This window comes from Dermochelys coriacea, chromosome 2 (assembly GCF_009764565.3).
Source record: "Dermochelys coriacea isolate rDerCor1 chromosome 2, rDerCor1.pri.v4, whole genome shotgun sequence".
In the NCBI taxonomy this organism is placed as follows: Eukaryota; Metazoa; Chordata; order Testudines; family Dermochelyidae; genus Dermochelys; species Dermochelys coriacea.
Window position 1 is genome coordinate 234,139,186 of NC_050069.1, and position 19,228 is coordinate 234,158,413.

At 39.1% G+C, this 19,228-nt stretch overlaps 1 protein-coding gene across 19 annotated transcripts in view; it reads left to right on the forward strand.

The window, feature by feature from the left end:
* Positions 1–19,228, forward strand: part of MLLT10 (MLLT10 histone lysine methyltransferase DOT1L cofactor) — a 232,649-nt gene that overhangs the window by 56,273 nt on the left and 157,148 nt on the right. For 18 of the 19 annotated variants that reach the window (XM_043509429.1, XM_038390658.2, XM_043509425.1 and 15 more), the window contains one exon: positions 18,438–18,547. The exons of the other annotated variant lie outside the window; for it this stretch is intronic. In XM_043509429.1, the coding sequence (XP_043365364.1) occupies positions 18,438–18,547 (110 nt within the window). Of the gene's footprint in view, positions 1–18,437; positions 18,548–19,228 lie in introns of those variants that run through there. 19 annotated transcript variants of the gene reach the window in all.

The following is a 19,228-nucleotide window of genomic DNA, read 5'->3' on the forward strand; positions in this document are numbered from 1 at the left end:
CAGGAGCCTCCTGTTTGCTGTGCAGGGGAGGGTGGAGAAGAGGGGTGCTAATGTCAGGGTGTTCCCATCCCCCAGCTCCTGTCGCCTGTTCCTGTATCCCATCTCCACAGAGCAGGGGGACATGACAGGATTCCGGATGGAGGGAGCTTGCTTGCAGCAGCTGCTGTCTCAACTTGCTGATCTACTTAAAAAGGCAATGTACTTAAAGGGGCAATGCCCGTCTCTTTCTCTCACACACACGGTGTCTCTCTCTCTCTCACACTGACTCGCACACACATGGTGTGTGTCTCTGTCTCTCTCTGCCATGCTGTGTCTACTCCCTTCATTGGTGCTGCCTTGCAGAGTGTGAGGCTACATTAACGATAATGTATTAATCCTTGAGGGCTCAGCTGAGTGCTAGTTCATTTTTTAGCAGTAAAGCATTCCCTGGGAAATATCCCACCTTCTGACTCCACTGTTTCAACCAAGCTTCACAATCATCATTGCTGTGTTTGTTTAAATTTATATACACACACAAATATACACACATTTTTCCCTGGAACCTAAACCTTCCTATTTACATTCATTCTTATGGGGAAATTGATTCGCTTAACAGCGTTTCACTTTAAAGTAGCATTTTTAAGGAACATAACTACAACTTTAAGTGAGGAGTTACTGTACATTATCTGTTTTCCAAAATGTATGCTGATAGGAATATTCTGTGTTTGTGATCCTCTGATGTAACTGTATCAGAGTAGATGGACCATAAGCAAGGAGATGGAGTTGGGGCTGAGGTAGATATGTAACCTGCACCTTTAGCACTTAGCACAGTTGGACCCTGATTCTAACGGGGTCCTCTCAGCATGACTGTTAATATTTGTTTTTAGTTGAATTGATATCTGGGTACAACTGGAGCTGATTAGAATGAAGTTTGTGTGGAAATGTCTTGATTTGCTAAGGTTACAGGTATGGTAAAAAGAATATGCATATTCATGGCTGGGGCAAGGGGTTCGGAGTGCAGGTGGGGGTATGGAGTGCTGGCTCCGGGAGGGGGTTGGGGTGTGGGCTCCCGCTGGGCTGCACTTAGCATTGTCTACACCAGGACTATTCTCAGTAGAGCTGAATCAATGGTGGTGACTGGGAAATTTTAGAGGAATAAGCTTGTTGTAAACAAGAACTTAGAGCCCATGGGCTGTGATGTGGTTTCAGAACATGGTTATAATATGATTTGGTCTCATCTACACTGTGACATCATTGTTATAACATGATTTCTGGAGAAGTTTTGGAAATGTACATTGGCCTTAAAGAAGTATTAATATTGAATGCTAATTGTGACCTGCCTATACAGGAAAGTTGTGTTTGCACTGGGAATTTTTTTAAGGAGTTTCTGCATCAGCACAGCTCCACCAGTGGTAGAAATTCTGGTTTAGACAAGAAGCAGGCATTTCTCCCATTCCATACATTATGGATTCTATGGCTGCTGCCATGGGCTTCTTCAGTGCAGGAAAAACATTCTGAAGTGGCTTTCAAGAACTGATGTGGAAAGTGGCTTTAGGTAACACAATTGTGTTGGCAAATGTGGATGTGGCAAAACTTTTTATTAATACAATTATTGAAAACTCTTGGCTCAAACTGTTTTAATGAACCGTTTAAAAAATGCTTACACCAGCTGCTTGAAAGGGCCAATTCTTGAAATCTTACCTCAAACAAACTTTTTTGATTTTTAGTAAGTTTTGTTTTATCTTTTTGTCTGAGTCGGGGCAGAGTAAAAACTACATAGTTTGGCCCACCTTTATCCATATTGACTCTTAAAAACATCTAGGCAATTTCCATGTATAGTAGGGACCATAGTTGATCATCATTCACCCCGTTTCTACAGCTGTATTAGAAACATGCAGGTAACCTGCTTAGGAAGAATAGTTGGACATACCAGTCTTGACCACCTTCATGCATTCAGAAACCATAGGAATAAAGTGTAAGGTTTTAAAGTTATGAATATGTGAACGGTGGAACATTATATTTATTTGACTACCTAATGTGTTTGATGCTGTCCTATAAATATTGGATTAAATATTGGATTGTTTATGGTCTTTTAAACAAAAAGTAATTATTCATATTACGGGGTTTGCAGGACATTGCAAGTTAATATTGTTTTGCTATAAAACCTTTCCCAAAAAAATGCAATTTAATAAACACTACTAAATGGCCTTTGATTTCTTAGTGATATTTAATATTAAAAATAGAAAATTAGGCTTGAGTAGAAAATAAGACTCCATATATTAGATGGAATAATCACTGTGAGTAGTGCCAGAATTCCTTGCTTTTTATGTTCATCAAGGCATATTCTGTGAAAAGTAAAGTACATGAGTGAGATTTAAATGGGTTATAAAATCATCAGAACCCCTGATAGCTTTATTAATTTTTTTCTGTTTCAAATATTTGAAGGCTATTACAAGACTTAATAAACTTTCTAGTAATATCTTTGTCTTCCTGTATATGTGTTTTTATTATGTTTGTATAAGATTATATTTCTTAGAGAAACATATTGAAAACGAAAAGAAAAGGAGTACTTGTGGCACCTTGGAGACTAACAAATTTATTTGAGCATAAGCGTTCATGAGCTTCAGCTCACTTCATCAGATGCATGTAGTGAAAAATACAGTGGGGAGATTTTATATACACAGAGAACATGAAACAATGGGTGTTACCATACACACTGTAACGAGTGATCAGGTGAGCTATTACCAGCAGGAGAGCCGAGGGCGGGGGGAAGGAAATCTTTTGTAGTGATAATCAAGGTGGGCCATTTCCAGCAGTTGACAAGAATGTGTGAGGAACGAGGGGGGGGAAAGGGGTGGTGGAATAAATATGGGGAAATAGTTTTACTTTGTGTAATGACACATCCACTCCCAGTCTTTATTCAAGCCTACTCTGAAACCTGACATATTGAAAACAAGTATCAGAAGGGTAGCTGTGTTAGTCTGTATCCACAAAAACAAGGAGGAGTCTGGGGGCACCTGTAAGACTAACAGATTTATTTGGGCATAAACTTTCGTGGGCAGAAAACCCATTTCTTCAGATTTACCCACAAAATCTTATGCCCAAATAAATCTGTTAGTCTTAAAGGTGCCACCGGACTCCTCGTTATTTTTTTACATTGAAAATAAGAAGCAAATACTCTTTTTCAGGATAGCTATCATCAGTGAGCTGGGAGGTGTCATTTGGGGTTTTGAGCATTAGAGTTGGTCAGTTTGAATACAGTGAAATGTTGTTAATTGGATTGACTGAAATTCTGTAATTTTTTTTAATCCATTCAAAAGAAAGGACCACACAAGTATTAGAAGTAAAAATGGCTAAAGTTTAGGTCATCCTCTAACTTTCATATTTATATCGTCTTATGGTATCAGGTACTTATCCAAATGTTAAGGTTTTTTTTTTTTTTTTTTTTTTTTTTTTTTTTTTTTTTTTTTTTTTTTTTTTTTTTTTTTTTAAAGAAAGTGTGTTGTTTACTACTTTTTAAAACTGTTTAGAAATGTTTTGATATTGTTGGAATGAGTGTTTTACAGTAATTTTCTGTATCACTATTTTTGTCTGTGAACTTAAGATTGATACTGAGGCTTGTTGTTCTACTGAATTAAAGTAGAAGTTGTTTGAAATCTGATCCAGCTGAATGATGATGAGGAATGCTGTTACACAGCATTCCTCATGTCAGCTTTTCACCAAGACATCTCACATGCAGCTGCTTGGTAGAAAGCCAGCTAATAATGCAATGTTTTTATGTCATCGTGTTTTAAAGGGTTAGAGCAGGGATCTCCTAAATCTGTAAGGAATGTCACATGCCAGCTCTTTTGAGTCAGCAGCTTTCCCTGTCTGAGTTTCTTTACTGCTATGTTGCATTTTCAGTTAGCATTAATATATGAGAAGGCAGGTAGTAGAATGCAATCTGTGCATGACTGCTGACATGTTGTGCAAGAAGTGCCTACATCTCACTGTTACTGTATACTCAGGAATACATTAATCCTCTTATACAATAGATATAAAACTTTAACAGATGGAATTTAAAAACAAACAAATCACTAACCACTTAAATTAAGAGATCTTTTTTGTTATTGGGGAAAATAGCTTTGGGGGAAGTTTCAGATATAAACATATTTGAAATCTCTTCTTCCTGTTAATTAATAATGTTGATAAGTTTTAGGACCCTCATCCCCCAACTGATAGCAGTGTCAGATAAAACTGTTTTTTACCCTGCTCCACGGACAAACTACATTAAACCTAAAGCTGTTTTTACCATAATTTAGCTACTTCAGTCCAAGCTGTGCAAATTTCCAAAAGCAAATTGTTCAAAAGTTCAAATTGAAGGAGGGCTGGCTTATCTTTTCATCCTCAAGGAAGATAAATTGAATTTCATGCAGTTTACTTTGTGACTTCTTCAAAATTCTTTCACTGTAGCTCTGTGTGGATGTTCAGGATTCTGTGATGGATTTTGTAAGAGTGACACTGTGCGTAATCCTAAAGTACAAAATATATATCCTTACTTCTGTCTATTTTGCAGCATCCTGTTTGCTGTTTGGCTACTGTTTGCCATCTCTGAACTATATGGGGCCTCATAAACATTGAATAGGATGGGTGACAATGGGAGTCTGAGAAACCCTGAATGAGAGAGTCATCTGGGCAGATGAGCTATTGTCCAATATTACATTCTGGCATCTTTTGGAAAGAAATGGAGGCACTTGAATTACTCTGTCTACTCCTGATAGGGTCTGCTGGTATGTCAACAACACCTTATTTTCCACAGCACTGAAGATGGCAGAAAGATCTAAAGAATCATCATATGTCCGCTATCTTCATCCACCCCAGAAGGAGATCAATCAACACAATGGATGCAGTCTCCTTGTTATACCTAAGCTTAACATTAAGCAAATTGACTGGGGTCAAGGAAAGCTGAATACTCCAGGAATTATCAAAATGTCATCTGTATAGCCTTAATTATTTTCCTTGGAAAGGAAAAGATGGTTTGAGATGTTGACAGTAAATTAAATAATGTTTCTTGACCAAAGATTGTTTTAAAAATGGTTAAAAGAAGTGGGCAGACAATTTCAATAATGTGCCTCAGTACCTCCCTGTTGGCCTTCACCATTCTAATTCACAAATGACAGTTTGCAAATCTCTTAGCACTCCCAGAAGTTCAGTAAGAAACATTGACTAAAACTCCAGCACAGAAGACTCTTTTTCGACCTAACTTTATCATTGTGACATACAGCTCAATCCAAATTACAAGTGAATTTTATCTGCAAAATAATGCGAAAATTCCTTAGTAAGAAATGCTAGACTTTGTTACTAGATGCAAACAATCCATGTTTAACAAGTTTCTTAGAACAGTTCTGTTCATTCAGATTTTGTGTTTCTTCTTTGAGTGATGGTCCCTATATGGATTCCAAACATTGGTTCACATGTGCATCATGTGCTGGAACCTGAACGTTTTACAGCTGTCAGTTGACCCACACATACATCTTGCCATCACCCTTGTGTCTGCAGCCAAGGCTATAAGATGCCATGTGCACAGGAACTGACTTTCTAATGTGCTGGGAGGGCAGGCGGTGGCTTGACCCCCGGCTCTGCCTGAGGCCCCACCCCTTCCTCCAAGGTTCCACCCACCTCTTCCCGCCCCCGCTCCACCCCCACCCTGCCTCTTCCCACCCCATTCTGCCTTCTCCCCCCAGCATGCCGCACCCTCGCTCTTCCCCACCCTCCCAAAGTCTCCTGTATGCTGCGAAACAGCTGATCATGGTGGGTGGGAGGCTCTGGGAGGGAGGGGGAGGCGCTAATCAGCAGGGCCTGTAGGTGGGCGGCAAACATTAGGGGGATGCGGGGGAGCTAATGGGGAGCTGCCCCACCATTTTTTCCCCGTGGGTGCTCCAGCCCTGGAGCAATCACAGAGTCGGCACCTATGGCCATGTGGGTCAACACCAGAAGAAAACTTCATTTGTCTCCTCCATCACATAAGATTTCAGAAACTATTTCTTGCAATTTTTGGATTGAGACTTCTGCCACTGCTCTCCCCAGACAAGCCCAGACCCTCTGGAGCTGCCACGGCCAGGGAAAGGCACCTCTCCCTGCTGAAGCACCGGGCAGCTTGCATCTCAGAGCCAGCACCCTCCCACACTCCAAGCCTCTCAGCCCCATCCACGGCATACATCGCCTCCATATTGGTGTACATAACAAAATTCATTCTGCACATGGGTGTAAAAAATTAGAGAGAACACTGATTAGGAAAAAAGAAAAGGAGTACTTGTGGCACCTTAGAGACTAACAAATTTATTAGAGCATAAGCTTTCGTGAGCTACAGCTCACTTCATCGGATGCACTGATTAGGAAGCACTTTGTCAATAGCTGTACATTACAGAATATTATGAAGTCCTTGCCTAGTGTTCTGATAGGTCACTATCTCCTATTCTTCCCAGAGCTCTCTGAAATTAAAATTCCAAGGATATACCATTAAAACAAATCTTTCCTTCTGATGTGAAAGGTGTGCCTGAACCTCGAAATATGAAGAAGAATACAATTTTTCCTTCTTTGCCCTTCCCCTGTCTCTAGTCTCAGCCCAAAGGTGAGATGCAGAGTGCTTTTAACTGATTTTCATTCTGGTTGCTAAGTTCATCTTTACAGCTTTTGCTAGATAGTATAATAATACGTTCTGTTAGTAATAGTTATAATGAAAGTAAAATATGTTGATTTAAAAAAATCCAGTGCAAGAAATTCAGTTGTTACTGATTAGGTTATTCTATTATCTAATTTAAAAAAGTAAACAAGGAAGAAAACTGTAATCAAGCAGGAAGCTTCTGTCCTGACAGTTTGATGCAAAGTAGGAATGCAAGAATATGTACTACCATATTTGTAGAAACACTGAATATCAGTTTAAAAGTTTTTTTTAAAATATATTTAAACTAGGGCTGTCAAGCAATTAAAAATATTAATCGTGATTAATTGCACTGTCAAACAATAATAGAATATCATGTATTTAAATTTTTTTGACGTTTTCTACATTTTCAAATATATTGACTTCAGTTATAACACAGAATACAAAGTGTACATGCTCACTTTATATTTTTGATTACAAATATTTGCACTGTAAAAATACAAAAGAAATAGTACTTTTCAATTAACCTAATACAAGTACTGTAGTGCAGTCTCTTTATCATGAAAGTTGAACTTACAAATGTAGAATTATGTACAAAAAAAATTATTGCGCTGAAAAATAAAACCACGTAAAACTTTAGAGCCTACAAGTCCACTCAGTCCTACTTCAGCCAAGTGCTCAGACAAACAAGTTTGGTTATAATTTGCTGCTTGTTTTTCTTGTTTACAGTGTCACCTGAAAGTGAGAACAGATGTTCGCTTGGCATTGTTGTAGCCGGCATCACAAGATATTTACGTGCCAGATGCGCTAAAGATTCATATGTCCCTTCATCCTTAAATCACCATTATAGAGGACATGCATCCATGCTGATGACAGGTTCCACTCGATAACGATCCAAAGCAGAGTGGACTGACGCATGTTCATTTTCATCATCTGAGTCAAATGCCATCAGCAGAAGGTTGATTTTCTTTTTTTGGTGGTTTGTGTTCTGTAGTTTCTGCATCAGAGTGTTGCTCTTCTAAGACATCTGAAAGCATGCTCCGCCCTCATCCCTCTCAGCTTTTGGAATGCACTTCAGATTCTTAAACCTTGGGATGAGTGCTGTATCTATCCTTAGAAATCTCATATTGGTACCTTCTTTGCATTTTGTCAAATCTGCTGTAAAAGTGTTCTTAAAATGAACATGTGCTGGGTCACATCTGAGACTGCTATAACATAAACTATATGGCAGAAAGGGAGTAACACAGAACAGGAGACATATAAGGAGTTCAGTCACAAATTTAATTAACAGATTATTTTTTTAATGAGCATTATCAGCATGGAAGCATGTCCTCTGGAATGGTGGCTGAAGCATGAAGGGGCGTATGAATGTTTAGCCTATCTGGCACGTAAGTACTTGCAACATTGGCTACAGAAGTGCCATGCTAATGCCTATTCTAACTTTCAGGTGACATTGTAAATAAGAAGCAGTCAACAGTATCTCCAGTAAATGTAAACAAACTAGTTTGTCTTAGTGATTGGCTGAACAAGAAGTAGGACTGAGTGGACTTGTAGGCTCTAAAGTTTTACATTGTTTTGTTTTAGAGTGCAGTTATGTAACAAAAAAAAAATCTACATTTATAAGTTACACGTCCACAATAAAGAGATTGCACTACACTACTTGTGTAAGGTGAATTGAAATACATTATCATTTTTACAGTGCAAATATTTGTAATAAAAATAACGTAAAATGAGCACTGTACACTTTGTAATAGAAATGAATATATTTGAAAATGTAGAAAAACATCCAAAAATATTTAATACATTTCAAATTGGTATTCCGTTGTTTAACAGTGTGATTAATCACGATTCATTTTTTTAATCTCAGTTAATTGTTTTGAGTTAATCGACAGCCCTAATTTAAACACATTTCATTTTGCAATTGTTAAACCCTAATGTTTATCATGTACATATCACTTCATTTTTAGAGGACTGAGCAAACATTAACTTTTCAAATCAGCTACTAAAATAACCAATTAGTTTCAAAAGTTGTATCTCATTTCCAGTGCTTTTGAACAAAAACATGGTTTTTAGCTCTGCCTAAGGTCATCCTGCTGAGAAATATGAAGATGCCTAACCCCATTTAGAGAGCCAACAGCTCGTTTAACTGGATGTAGATATTAAAGCATGTATTTCTAAAAAGTATTTAGAAAAACAATGTCACAATCTAGTTTTCTGTAGTACAGGGGTCGGCAACCTATGGCACGCGTGCCAAACACAGCACGCGAGTCAATTTTTAATTGACAGCAGTGTGCCACTAAAAACCCTGCCCGGCCTGGCCCGCTCTTTTCCGCCCCACACCCACCACTCTCTCCTTGCAGGGCAGGCAAGCTTCCCCCTCTCCCTGCCTCTTCCCCCAGCATACTGGGTTCCTGCCCCTCCTCCGCTCCTCTCTGTGGCCGATCAGCTGACGGTCTTTGCTATGGACCGGGAGAGGTAAAAGCGGAGCCGCAGCACGCTCTGCTCCGGGGACCTTGGGGAAGGGGGTGGAATCAGGGCATATTCCCCCTAGCCCTCTGCCATGAGCCACTCATGACCCCAATCCACACCCCCAGCCCTCTGCCCTCACCTCTGAACCCTCCTCTCACACACACCCCAGCCCCGTGCCCTGACCCCTGCACCCCCCCACAACCCTAGCCCTGACTCCAGCACCCCCATGCATACCCAGCCCCCCCACACCCTACGTCCTGACGCTTGCACCCCCACATCCCCCCTCCCACTTTGAGCACCAATCAGGAGCTCCTGCACCCCCCCCACCACATTCCCATTTGCACCCCTCGCACCAAATGGGAGCTGCCCAGGTAAGTGCTCCACACCCAAACCTCCTGCCCCAACCCTGAGCCCCCTCCCTCATTCTAGCTCCTGGCCGTCTGGCACCTGCACCCCAACCCCCAGCCTGCTCCTTCATCCCCAGCCCTATTCTCAGAATTCTCTCACCCTCATCTCAGTGCAGAGAGGAAGAGAATGGCTAGAACCAGGGAGAAGGTAGATATCTACTCTATGTGGACAGGGCTGGGACTCAAACCGGCAGCGGGCTAAGCGGGGCTGACAGCCGCGACCCTGGTTGGCAGGATCCGGCAGACGGAACCCCAGACCGACAGCGGGCTGACCGTCAGCAGGCTGAGCCGCTCATCCTGCTGCCAGTCTGGGGTTCTGGCTGCCTGCCCCTTGCCAGCCGGGATCCCAGCCACAGGTCCCGCTCAGCCCGCTGCCGGCCTAGGTGAACGGAACCCCAGGCCGGCAACAGGCTGAGCAGGCCGGCTGTGTAAGATCAGCATTTTAATTTAATTTTAAATGAAGCTTCTTAAATATTTTGAAAACCTTGTTTACATACGACAATAGTTTAGTTATATAATATATAGACTTAGAGAGAGCCCCCTTCTAAAAATGTTAAAATGTATTATTGGCACGCAAAACCTTAAATTAAAGTGAATAAATGAAGGCTCGGCACACCACTTCTAAAAGGTTGCCGACCCCTGCTATAGTAAATGCTTAAAGTACTTTAAGTACTATAACTAATCACTGGAGGGTTCTCTTTTGTATGTTCTTTGAAAACTCAGCCAAATCCATAAGATTGTGTAAAAAGTAGAGTTTCCTGTATTACTTGCGCTTATCTTTGATTAAACTAGTCTACCCAGTAAATTGCAAAGAATATTAAATTTTAGGATTTGACAATAACTGTTGGCATTCTAAAATACATAGAAACAGAGTAGCTGGCTACTTTGAAATATTTTTTAAAAAATCCAGTAATTACACTCTGTTTGTGATTTCCCACTGCATGTTAGTTTTGGATGGATTTTGTGTCAAACCATTTTGTGTGGTGTTACTGTGTGGTGTTAAATAGCTGCCACATTGTGCCCAAGTGATAACTATTTCATTTATAGAGTTTGTGTTTGCGTGTTCCTATATGTGACCTGTTCTGGGATCATTGTAGATGAAGTATAATTATATGGCTCTTTCCATATAAATCCTGAGACTGTTGTTGCTATTGCAGTGGTTCTCAAAGTTTTGTACTGGTGACCCCTTTCACATAGCATACTTCTGAGTGCAACCCCACCCCCGAAAAATTAAAAACATTTTGTTATATATTTAACACCATTGTAAATGCTGTAGGCAAAGCGGGTATTGGGGTGGAGGCTGACAGCTTGTGAACCCCCCATGTAATAACCTCGTGACCCCCTGTGGGGTCCCGATCCCCAGTTTCAGAACCCCTTTGCTATTGTATTATGAAGTAAAAGGTTAGAAGTGTTTAGGTTTTTGAAATGTAGATTGTTATAAGAAGAAATTGTATTAGAAATTCCTGGATTAAATCTGTAGTACTTGAAATGCTTGTAGTTGAAGAATTTAAAACAAAACCTTAATTGAATAATTTTGTGTTTTAAATATGTATTGTGTACTGAATTCTTATAATAATGCAAGGAAAATATGTTTGCTTAACTTTGAGCTATGAATTGGTTTTAACGTTGACTTGAAAAGCAATTGGGTTGTACCTTTAAAACAGTTCTTACTATTAGTAGTAATGCCATGTAAGCAGGTAGTGGTTTTTCTCTTGTTCCTAAGACAATACATACACTGGATAAGGTACAAGTTCACCTTTTGGGGTTTTCATTATTTTAACTTCAAAAATGATAAACTTCTTGCCAGGGGGGTCATTTCAGAAAACTTTTTTTTGGGGGGAGGGGAAAGTTGTCAGCACACAGAATATGATATGTAATTATATTCTTCAAAGCTAGTGTGGGATGGGGAGTAGAAAACATAATGGAGCATATAGACCTATACAAAAATTGGGGGAGCAACAGCAAATGATGCCCTGTATCTTGCTAGAGTTTGCATCTGGTTCCCTGAAAGGACCCTTCTGCTTTGCACTTTTAGTTCCCTGTGGGTCCACAAACTTACTTTTATAACCTGAATTGGAACTAATAGGACCCACCAGATCTCTGCCAGTGCAAATCAGGAGACAAGTGATGAATTTGTATTCAAGATTCTAAAACCTGACACCTATTACATCATTGTTGAAGATTAATTCCGTACAAAACTTTAGAGCATAAGCACATAAGAATGGCTGTACTGGGTCAAACCAAAGATCTATCCAGCCCAGTATCCTGTCTATTGACAGTGGCCAATGCCAGGTGCCCCAGAGGGAGTGAACCTAACAGCTAATGATCCAGTGATCTCTCTCCTGCCATCTGTCTCCACTTGCTGACAAACAGAGGCTAGGGACACCATTCCTTACCCATCCTGGCTAATAGCCATTCATGGACTTAACCTCCATGAATTTATCCAATTCTCTCTTAAACCCTGCTGTAGTCCTAGCCTTCACAACCTCCCCAGACAAGTAGTTCCACAGATTGACTGTGCACTGAGTGAAGAACTTCCTTTTATTTGTTTTAAACCTGCTACCCATTAATTTCATTTGGTGGACCTTAGTTCTTATATTATATTGGAGAATTGGGCCAAAAGAAATCTGATAAGTTTCAACAAGTGCAGAGTCCTGCATTTAGGATGGAAGAATCCCATGCACCGCTACAGACTAGGGACCGAATGGCTAGGCAGCAGTTCTGCAGAACTAAGGGTTACAGTGCACCAGAACCTGGATATGTTTCAACAGTGTGCCCTTGTTGCCAAGAAGGCCAATGGCATTTTGGGATGTATAAGTAGGGGCATTGCCAGCAGGTCGAGGGATGTGATTGTTCCCCTCTATTCGACATTGGTGAGGCCTCATCTGGAGTACTGTGTCCAGTTTTGGGCCCCACACTACAAGAAGGATGTGGAAAAATTGGAAAGAATCCAGCGGAGGGCAACAAAAATGATTAGGGAACTGGAACACATGACTATTGAGGAGAGGCAGAGGGAACTGGGATTGTTTAGTCTGCGGAAGAGAAGATGAGGGGGAATTTGATAGCTGCTTTCAACTACCTGAAAGGGGGTTCCAAAGAGGATGGATCTAGACTATTCTCAGTGGTAGCGGATGACAGAACGAGGAGTAATGGTCTCAAGTTGCAATGGGGGAGGTTTAGATTGGATATTAGGAAAAACATTTTCACTAGGAGGGTGGTGAAGCACTGGAATGCGTTACCTAGGGAGTTGGTGGAATCTCCTTCCTTAGAAGTTTTTAAGGTTAGGCTTGACAAAGCCCTGGCTGGGATGATTTAATTGGGGAGTGGTCCTGTTTTGAGCCGGGGGTTGAACTAGATGACCTCCTGAGGTCCCTTCCAACCCTAATATTCTATGATTCTATGATAAATGTATTTACAAAGATTAAAGGCCAAAACAAAAACAAAATTAACTAAAAAACCCACAACAGAATAATAGTGCATATTTATTTTTGCACTTGTATGTGTCTAAATCCCAATAAAAAATCCCGGTTTCTTACGTAAACGGAGAACTGAAAGTTACAAAGGGTGTACTGTCTTTTTTTCATACTCCTTAAGGAATAAAAACTTATTAGAAGTCCAAACTTTCAAACCTAATAGCAATAAACCAGTTAACATCATTAATGAAACACAATAACTTAACTTTTAATTTTGGATGAAGTTTTCTGATAGGAGGTATTGTAAGAGAAAGGAAATATTAACTAGCTGCATTAGTAATTTTTTTCACCTCAGCCCAAAAAGCTGCATGTTTTGAAAGGGTAAGAAACATTCCCTGCTGAGAATCAATTAGAAAGTGAATCTGAAAATAAAATTTTAATTATTGGTGGTATTTCTGGGTATCTTGTGGTGGTGACCAGAACTGAAAAATGTTGATATTGCATAATCTTTTAGACTGGAAGCTTGACTTACACAAGACTCTTGGGTATATTGACCCTTTAAGACTAATGAAAGAAGTCGGCTTAAGAAGGGAAATTAAAGCAGATATATGGAAAAAGGGGAAAGTTGGTAGCAGTGACTGTAAATTAGTAGTTATTAAAAAGCAGGCAATTCGTAAAGAAAGCTAAAAGGTATCAATGAAAATCTGTGGCCAGTGGTGCAGGATTTGCCCCGTTGTCGTACACTTTGCTGAAGTCTATGGGAATTGTCCATTGAAATCAATGAGAACAGGATCGGACCTAAAAAGAGATTTTAAATATCTCACAATGACGTAGGTCCATAACTATATGGTAAAATTGTCAATAATAGTGCAGGAAAGGCAGAAGTGTTTGAAAATACAGTGAAAGCTGGTTGTTTGGCACTTTACCAACTGGAAAGCTCTATAAATCGGCATTTCTGATTTTCATTGAAAATGTGGTTTATAGTCCGATTGGTGTGGGGCGAGCAGGCTCCCTACCTGGCTCTGCGTGGCTCCCTGGAAGCAGCGACATGTCCCTGCTGCTCCTAGGCAAAGGAATGGCCACGAGGGGTTTGGCGTGCAGGTGTGGGGCTGGGGTTTGGGCACAGGCTCTTGGAGGAAGTTTGGGTGCAGGAGGGGGCTCGGGGCAAGTGGTTGGAGAGGGGGCGGGGTGGGCGCCGGATCTGGGCGGTGCTCACGTTGGGCGGCTCCCTGTGAACAGTAACCTGTCCCTGCTGCCCCACACTGAGCACGGGAACTGCAGCGAATGGGAGCTGCAGGTCAGCACCTGCGGGCAGAGGCAGCATGCAGAGCCGCCTAGCTGCGCCTCTGTCTAGGAGCAGCAGAGACAGGTCACCACTTGCGGGGAGCCACCTTAGGTGAGGGCCGCCCAGATCTGACCTCACCCCCTCTCCTGTGACCCAACCCCCATCTCCGCACCGCCTCTCGCACCCAAACTCTCTCCCTCTTAGTTAATGGGAATTTTTCACTTATCGACACCCCTCATTTCCCCATAATATGGATAAAAAAGCTTTTACTGTATTTCTATTCTGTATTTAGAAAAGTTGGATCATGTAGTCATATCTGACAGTGATAATGAAATTTCTAATCCCACAACAAGTAGGCATGGTGTTAAACAGGTACTAAGAAAGTTAAATGTGTATGGTCCTATGGGACCAAATAATTTGCACCCAGGAATTTTAAATGAGTTAGCCAAGTTGTGAAGAAAAGATTAAAAATATTGAAATCTAGGCACTAAAAATCATAAGGCAAATAAAAAGAACCCATCTTTTTTAAATCTCATTATTTTTAAACTAATATAATGATTTTTTGGTGCCTGACTTAAGCCTTCTGAAATGCTTTGGGTTAGCAATACTGGATTTCTTGTCAGAGAAGGAAAACCTTCTTTTAAAGCAACCTAAAAATAACATTTTGTTTTAAAGCCTTCCAGACTTTTCTTTGGAAAGAAGACTAGAAATCTGAGTTGGTTTTTTCAATTTAAAAAAAAAATACAGATAGCAATACAAGAAGGGAAAAGTAAGAGAACATGAAAATGTGACTGGATATTTACCCCTGTAGCTTAGAAAAATCTGAAAAGTCTACTGTGGTTCTCTCTGGCTCCGGTAGTGGTTGACAAACTGGTAGCGGTGATGATGGCTGTTGATAGTGTTTCTTAAAAGGCTAGCACTGAAGCCAAAGGGCAGCTATAGTCTTTCTGATCAGAACCTTATATAATAATGAAAGTATGGGCTAGTAATTGCCAAAGGTAAATATTGTTTTAGAAACAAATTAAAAGTATATTTATTTTGAGCGATTGTTTATTAGGAGCTCCCAAGGGCTGCTGTTCCAAAGCAGGAATAAACCTCGCCTCATGTTATGTCAACTGTCAAAGATCCCTCGAGGGCGCACTCACGGCCACAAATGTATATGGCATGGGAAGCCTTTCTAGGGCGCTCTGCAGCTGGAAACAGTTTGTCTTACACCTCCCTTAATCCTGTATTTATATATGGGACAGGCATGACAGGAGCCAATGACTCCGTCCCCGCCCCCACTACTAAGATACTAGCAGAGAAGATGGCAACATAGCAGTGTTCCCAGAGGGAGATATAGGCAGGAACCCTTTCACCCCCATCTACCTGTCTGGGAGGCATTGAGCACTAAGAACCCCCTTCTCCATGATATTTCATGAGGAAGCCTTAGATGCTCCAGGTTGAGTGTCTCACAGATGATGTGTCTTATTCCTCCTTTGGGGAAGGGGTCTCCCAGAGGTCTCTATTGTGCTAATTTAAAAAAAAATTATTATATGTTAATCTTGTATATTGATATTGTATAAACCAGAATAAAGAGACTTTAACTATAGGCAATTATTGGTCCTGGGCCTCACTGTTCTTTGTAGTGAAGGTCCAGTATAGAGCAGCATTCAGTGAAAAACTCAGCTTGGCTGTAATTAGAAGAGCTTGAAACTGACACCGTGGATTTGCAGTGGAAATTCCTCACTCATGAAAGCGTTAAGATACTTCATTTTAGTCAGCCTTTAAAAAAAAAAAAAAAAAAAAAAGAGAGCATTTTTTTCAGTGTCTCGGATATTTTGTAGATTAGTTACTGTAAATAGGAATTAGATAATTCCACAGTCTGTAGCCAGTAAAAAAATGTATCTTGCCTGCTAATAACTGATGTAAGAAATTCAGAAGAAGGTGCTGAGCTGCTCTCTATTGCCATCCTACAGTGTTGGTGGATTTTTCAGATTAGTGACTTTTTATTGTATTGAACACTTTTCCAGATAAGAAAATCATTAGTATGATACTTCATGTGGAACACACTCACTTCTAATACTGTTGCTTTAAGTGTGTTTTTAATACTGTAGTGGCAGGAAGCCTAAAGCCTTAGCAAAGCCCTTGTACACTTTTATTTCCTGGAGTCACATTCCCATTTAGCTGCTATGTTTTCAGCCAGAAGGGTAGATAGAAAAGGAAAGGGGCAGGCCTGTGTGGGTCCTCCAAAGTTGTTGTTTGCAATGCTTTATGAATTAGTCTTCAGGGTTGGTTTGTAAAATAAATCGTTAGCAATTTACAAAATGACTATCTGTAAAAAAGGAGAGTTGTGTATGTGAAGAATTCTACGAAAAGCCATGTGGAGAAAATAGTAAAATAGAACAAGTAATTGAAGAACAAAATATTAATATGGTATGCCAAAGCTTGCCAGTCAACAAATGTTGCTGACTTGTAACCATTACCTGATTGAGTTTTGAATTTTTGACACAGATTAAAGTATTATACCAGCATATACTGAGAAAAACATCAGTTTAGTTTAAAAAAAGTTAAGAATCGCCATCAGTCTGAGATCATTAGAGAACTAAGAAGAGATCTTGTGCACAGTTTTTTTTTCTAATCGTGAAGAGAACTGTTTGGAAAGCAAAACCTGCATTCTGTGATATGTTCCACTCATTTTAATACCAGTCTAGAGAGTTAGTAATACTGACTATTATAAATTGATGCTAACTTGTTAGAACAGCTATGTTTGGGAGTCAAGATGCTGCAGTTTTGATATTATGAAGTTGGGAAACTTAAGACTGACTATTGTAAGTTTTAAAATATTTTGGAAGATTCTCTTAATTATGTTGGAGCTGTAGTTTTACCTCAATACAGAGGTAATTTTTTAATGTCTGGGGGAAGAAGCAACAGCTCATTCTACTCAAAATATCTAATTTTCCATTATTTGAAATGAATGTGAATTTTTAGGGTACATAGTGAGCAGTGTGAATATAGGGATGATGCAATTTATTTTTAAGGAGAATTCCACATATATTGCTAGTCTTGTGACAAAATACTGCACTATGCACCATTCAGATAATTTCTGTTCTGTGGAAGTATAAGATACAGCCTAAATGATTAGACACACCAAGTTCCTTTTGAGTTGCAGCACCTCTGAACTGAATATTTTTACTTTTGTAATGTACGGAACTCTTTATATTAATAAGTGGTTCTTTCAGATTAACTGCAAACTGTAGTTTGTGTGTAAAACAATTCAAGGTACAATATGGTGCATTCTTGAATAGCAAAGTAACTTTCAAGTTGAGCTGTCTGCGATGAAACAGCAGCAAATACGATAAACTCTGTTCTTCAGCTGGCACAAACTGTTGATTCCCTTGGGAACAAAAGAAAACCTAGAATTAGGTAGGCTTCTTTCTAGGTCAGGAATCTTTGCAAATTGCTAGGAAAGTGAGACAAACGGGTTTTTTCCCCCCATTGAAATATTGTTCAAAATTTATAAAAGGTGGTAAGTGACAAAATATTTATTAATGAGCCCATGCTGATGTTTTTAACTGAGACTATCAATATGAAGATGAAAAGAAAATATGGGATTTACATATTGGAGCTAACAAGAGAGGAGACTGATCAAACAGTAATTTGTTCTTACTGTGGTGAAAGGATTATGAGAGGAGAACCCTTTGGGGTAGAAGGGTTATTAATTAACTGAACCCATGAATGTAGTAGTCAAAAAAAAATTCATCTAGTGAGTTTAAGAGAAAATAAAGAAAATAATCCAATATGCAAAAGAAGATTACATGGATAAGAAAGCTCACATAAATACTAGATTTTTATAAAATATTTCTCTGCACAAATTGTTTCAAAATTTAAGGAATTTGTGCAGTTTATTTTAAATGTTGAGCTTGTTGGTTCAAAGAATCCTAAAGAATCATCTCTTCTTTCATCAGTGAATTAGGATTTGTTTGGATAAATCATTACCTTTACCATTCCATCAGTATTATGTCTAAATTCTCTACAGTTTGAGACAGTAGACTCTTGAAAATGTATTGCAGCCAATCCTACCTTTGCATGCTATGATATGGTAAAGAATCTTTTTTTTAAAGTTACTTAAATCTGCAATGTTCTAAATAATTAAAACAGTCCATGGCAAAACATGATATGAAAGGTTCTCTTTGCTGTAATTGAAATATCCTTTGAGTTTTTAAAAGGCATTAAAAATAAAATGCAATTATAACTTTTTGTAGGTTGGGCTCATGTGGTTTGTGCCCTGTACATTCCCGAGGTGCAGTTTGCAAATGTTTCTACAATGGAACCTATCGTGTTGCAGTCTGTTCCTCATGATCGTTATAATAAGGTATAATTATGTGTGTGTTTATGGCTTATGTCTCTGTATGTGACTTCATTATTTTAAAAAACTGTGATAGTTAGTTTTAAGCGTGTTAAAATATAATTTTAAAGTCAAGCATATAACTGGTACTTTGCCTTTTTTTAAAAAGTATAATTTAACTTGAATGTATTGCATTAAACTTTTACAATATGCTTCTTTTTCATACATAAAACAAAGCATTAGTTATTTCTAAAAAATTTCTATTATGTAATTTTTATACAGAATTCCAAGAGTTAATAAAGCATGATTATTAAAATGTTCTTCATTGCAGTACACCACAATGTCTTATTGAAGTACTTATAAATTACATGGTATGAATTATCTAGTTAGGTATCTCCTTTATTCCAAAATACTCTATTGTTAAAAAAATTACAATATTTTTAAATTACCGTTTTCAAAATAGATCCCTGGGTAATAAGCATTTTGTTAAATTTTAGCTTCAATCTTTTTATTAATTATTGCTATTAACGCTTATTTAGATGTTGATATGACTATTCATAAACAAGATTTTTTTTTTGTATGTTAAGAACATAAAGGTTATATTAATCTATTACTACTAGATCCGGCAAACCATTATTGTTTAAGTAATGACATTAATTTCAGTGGAATCATTTGTATGTGTAAGGACTACTCAAGTAAGTAAGGGTT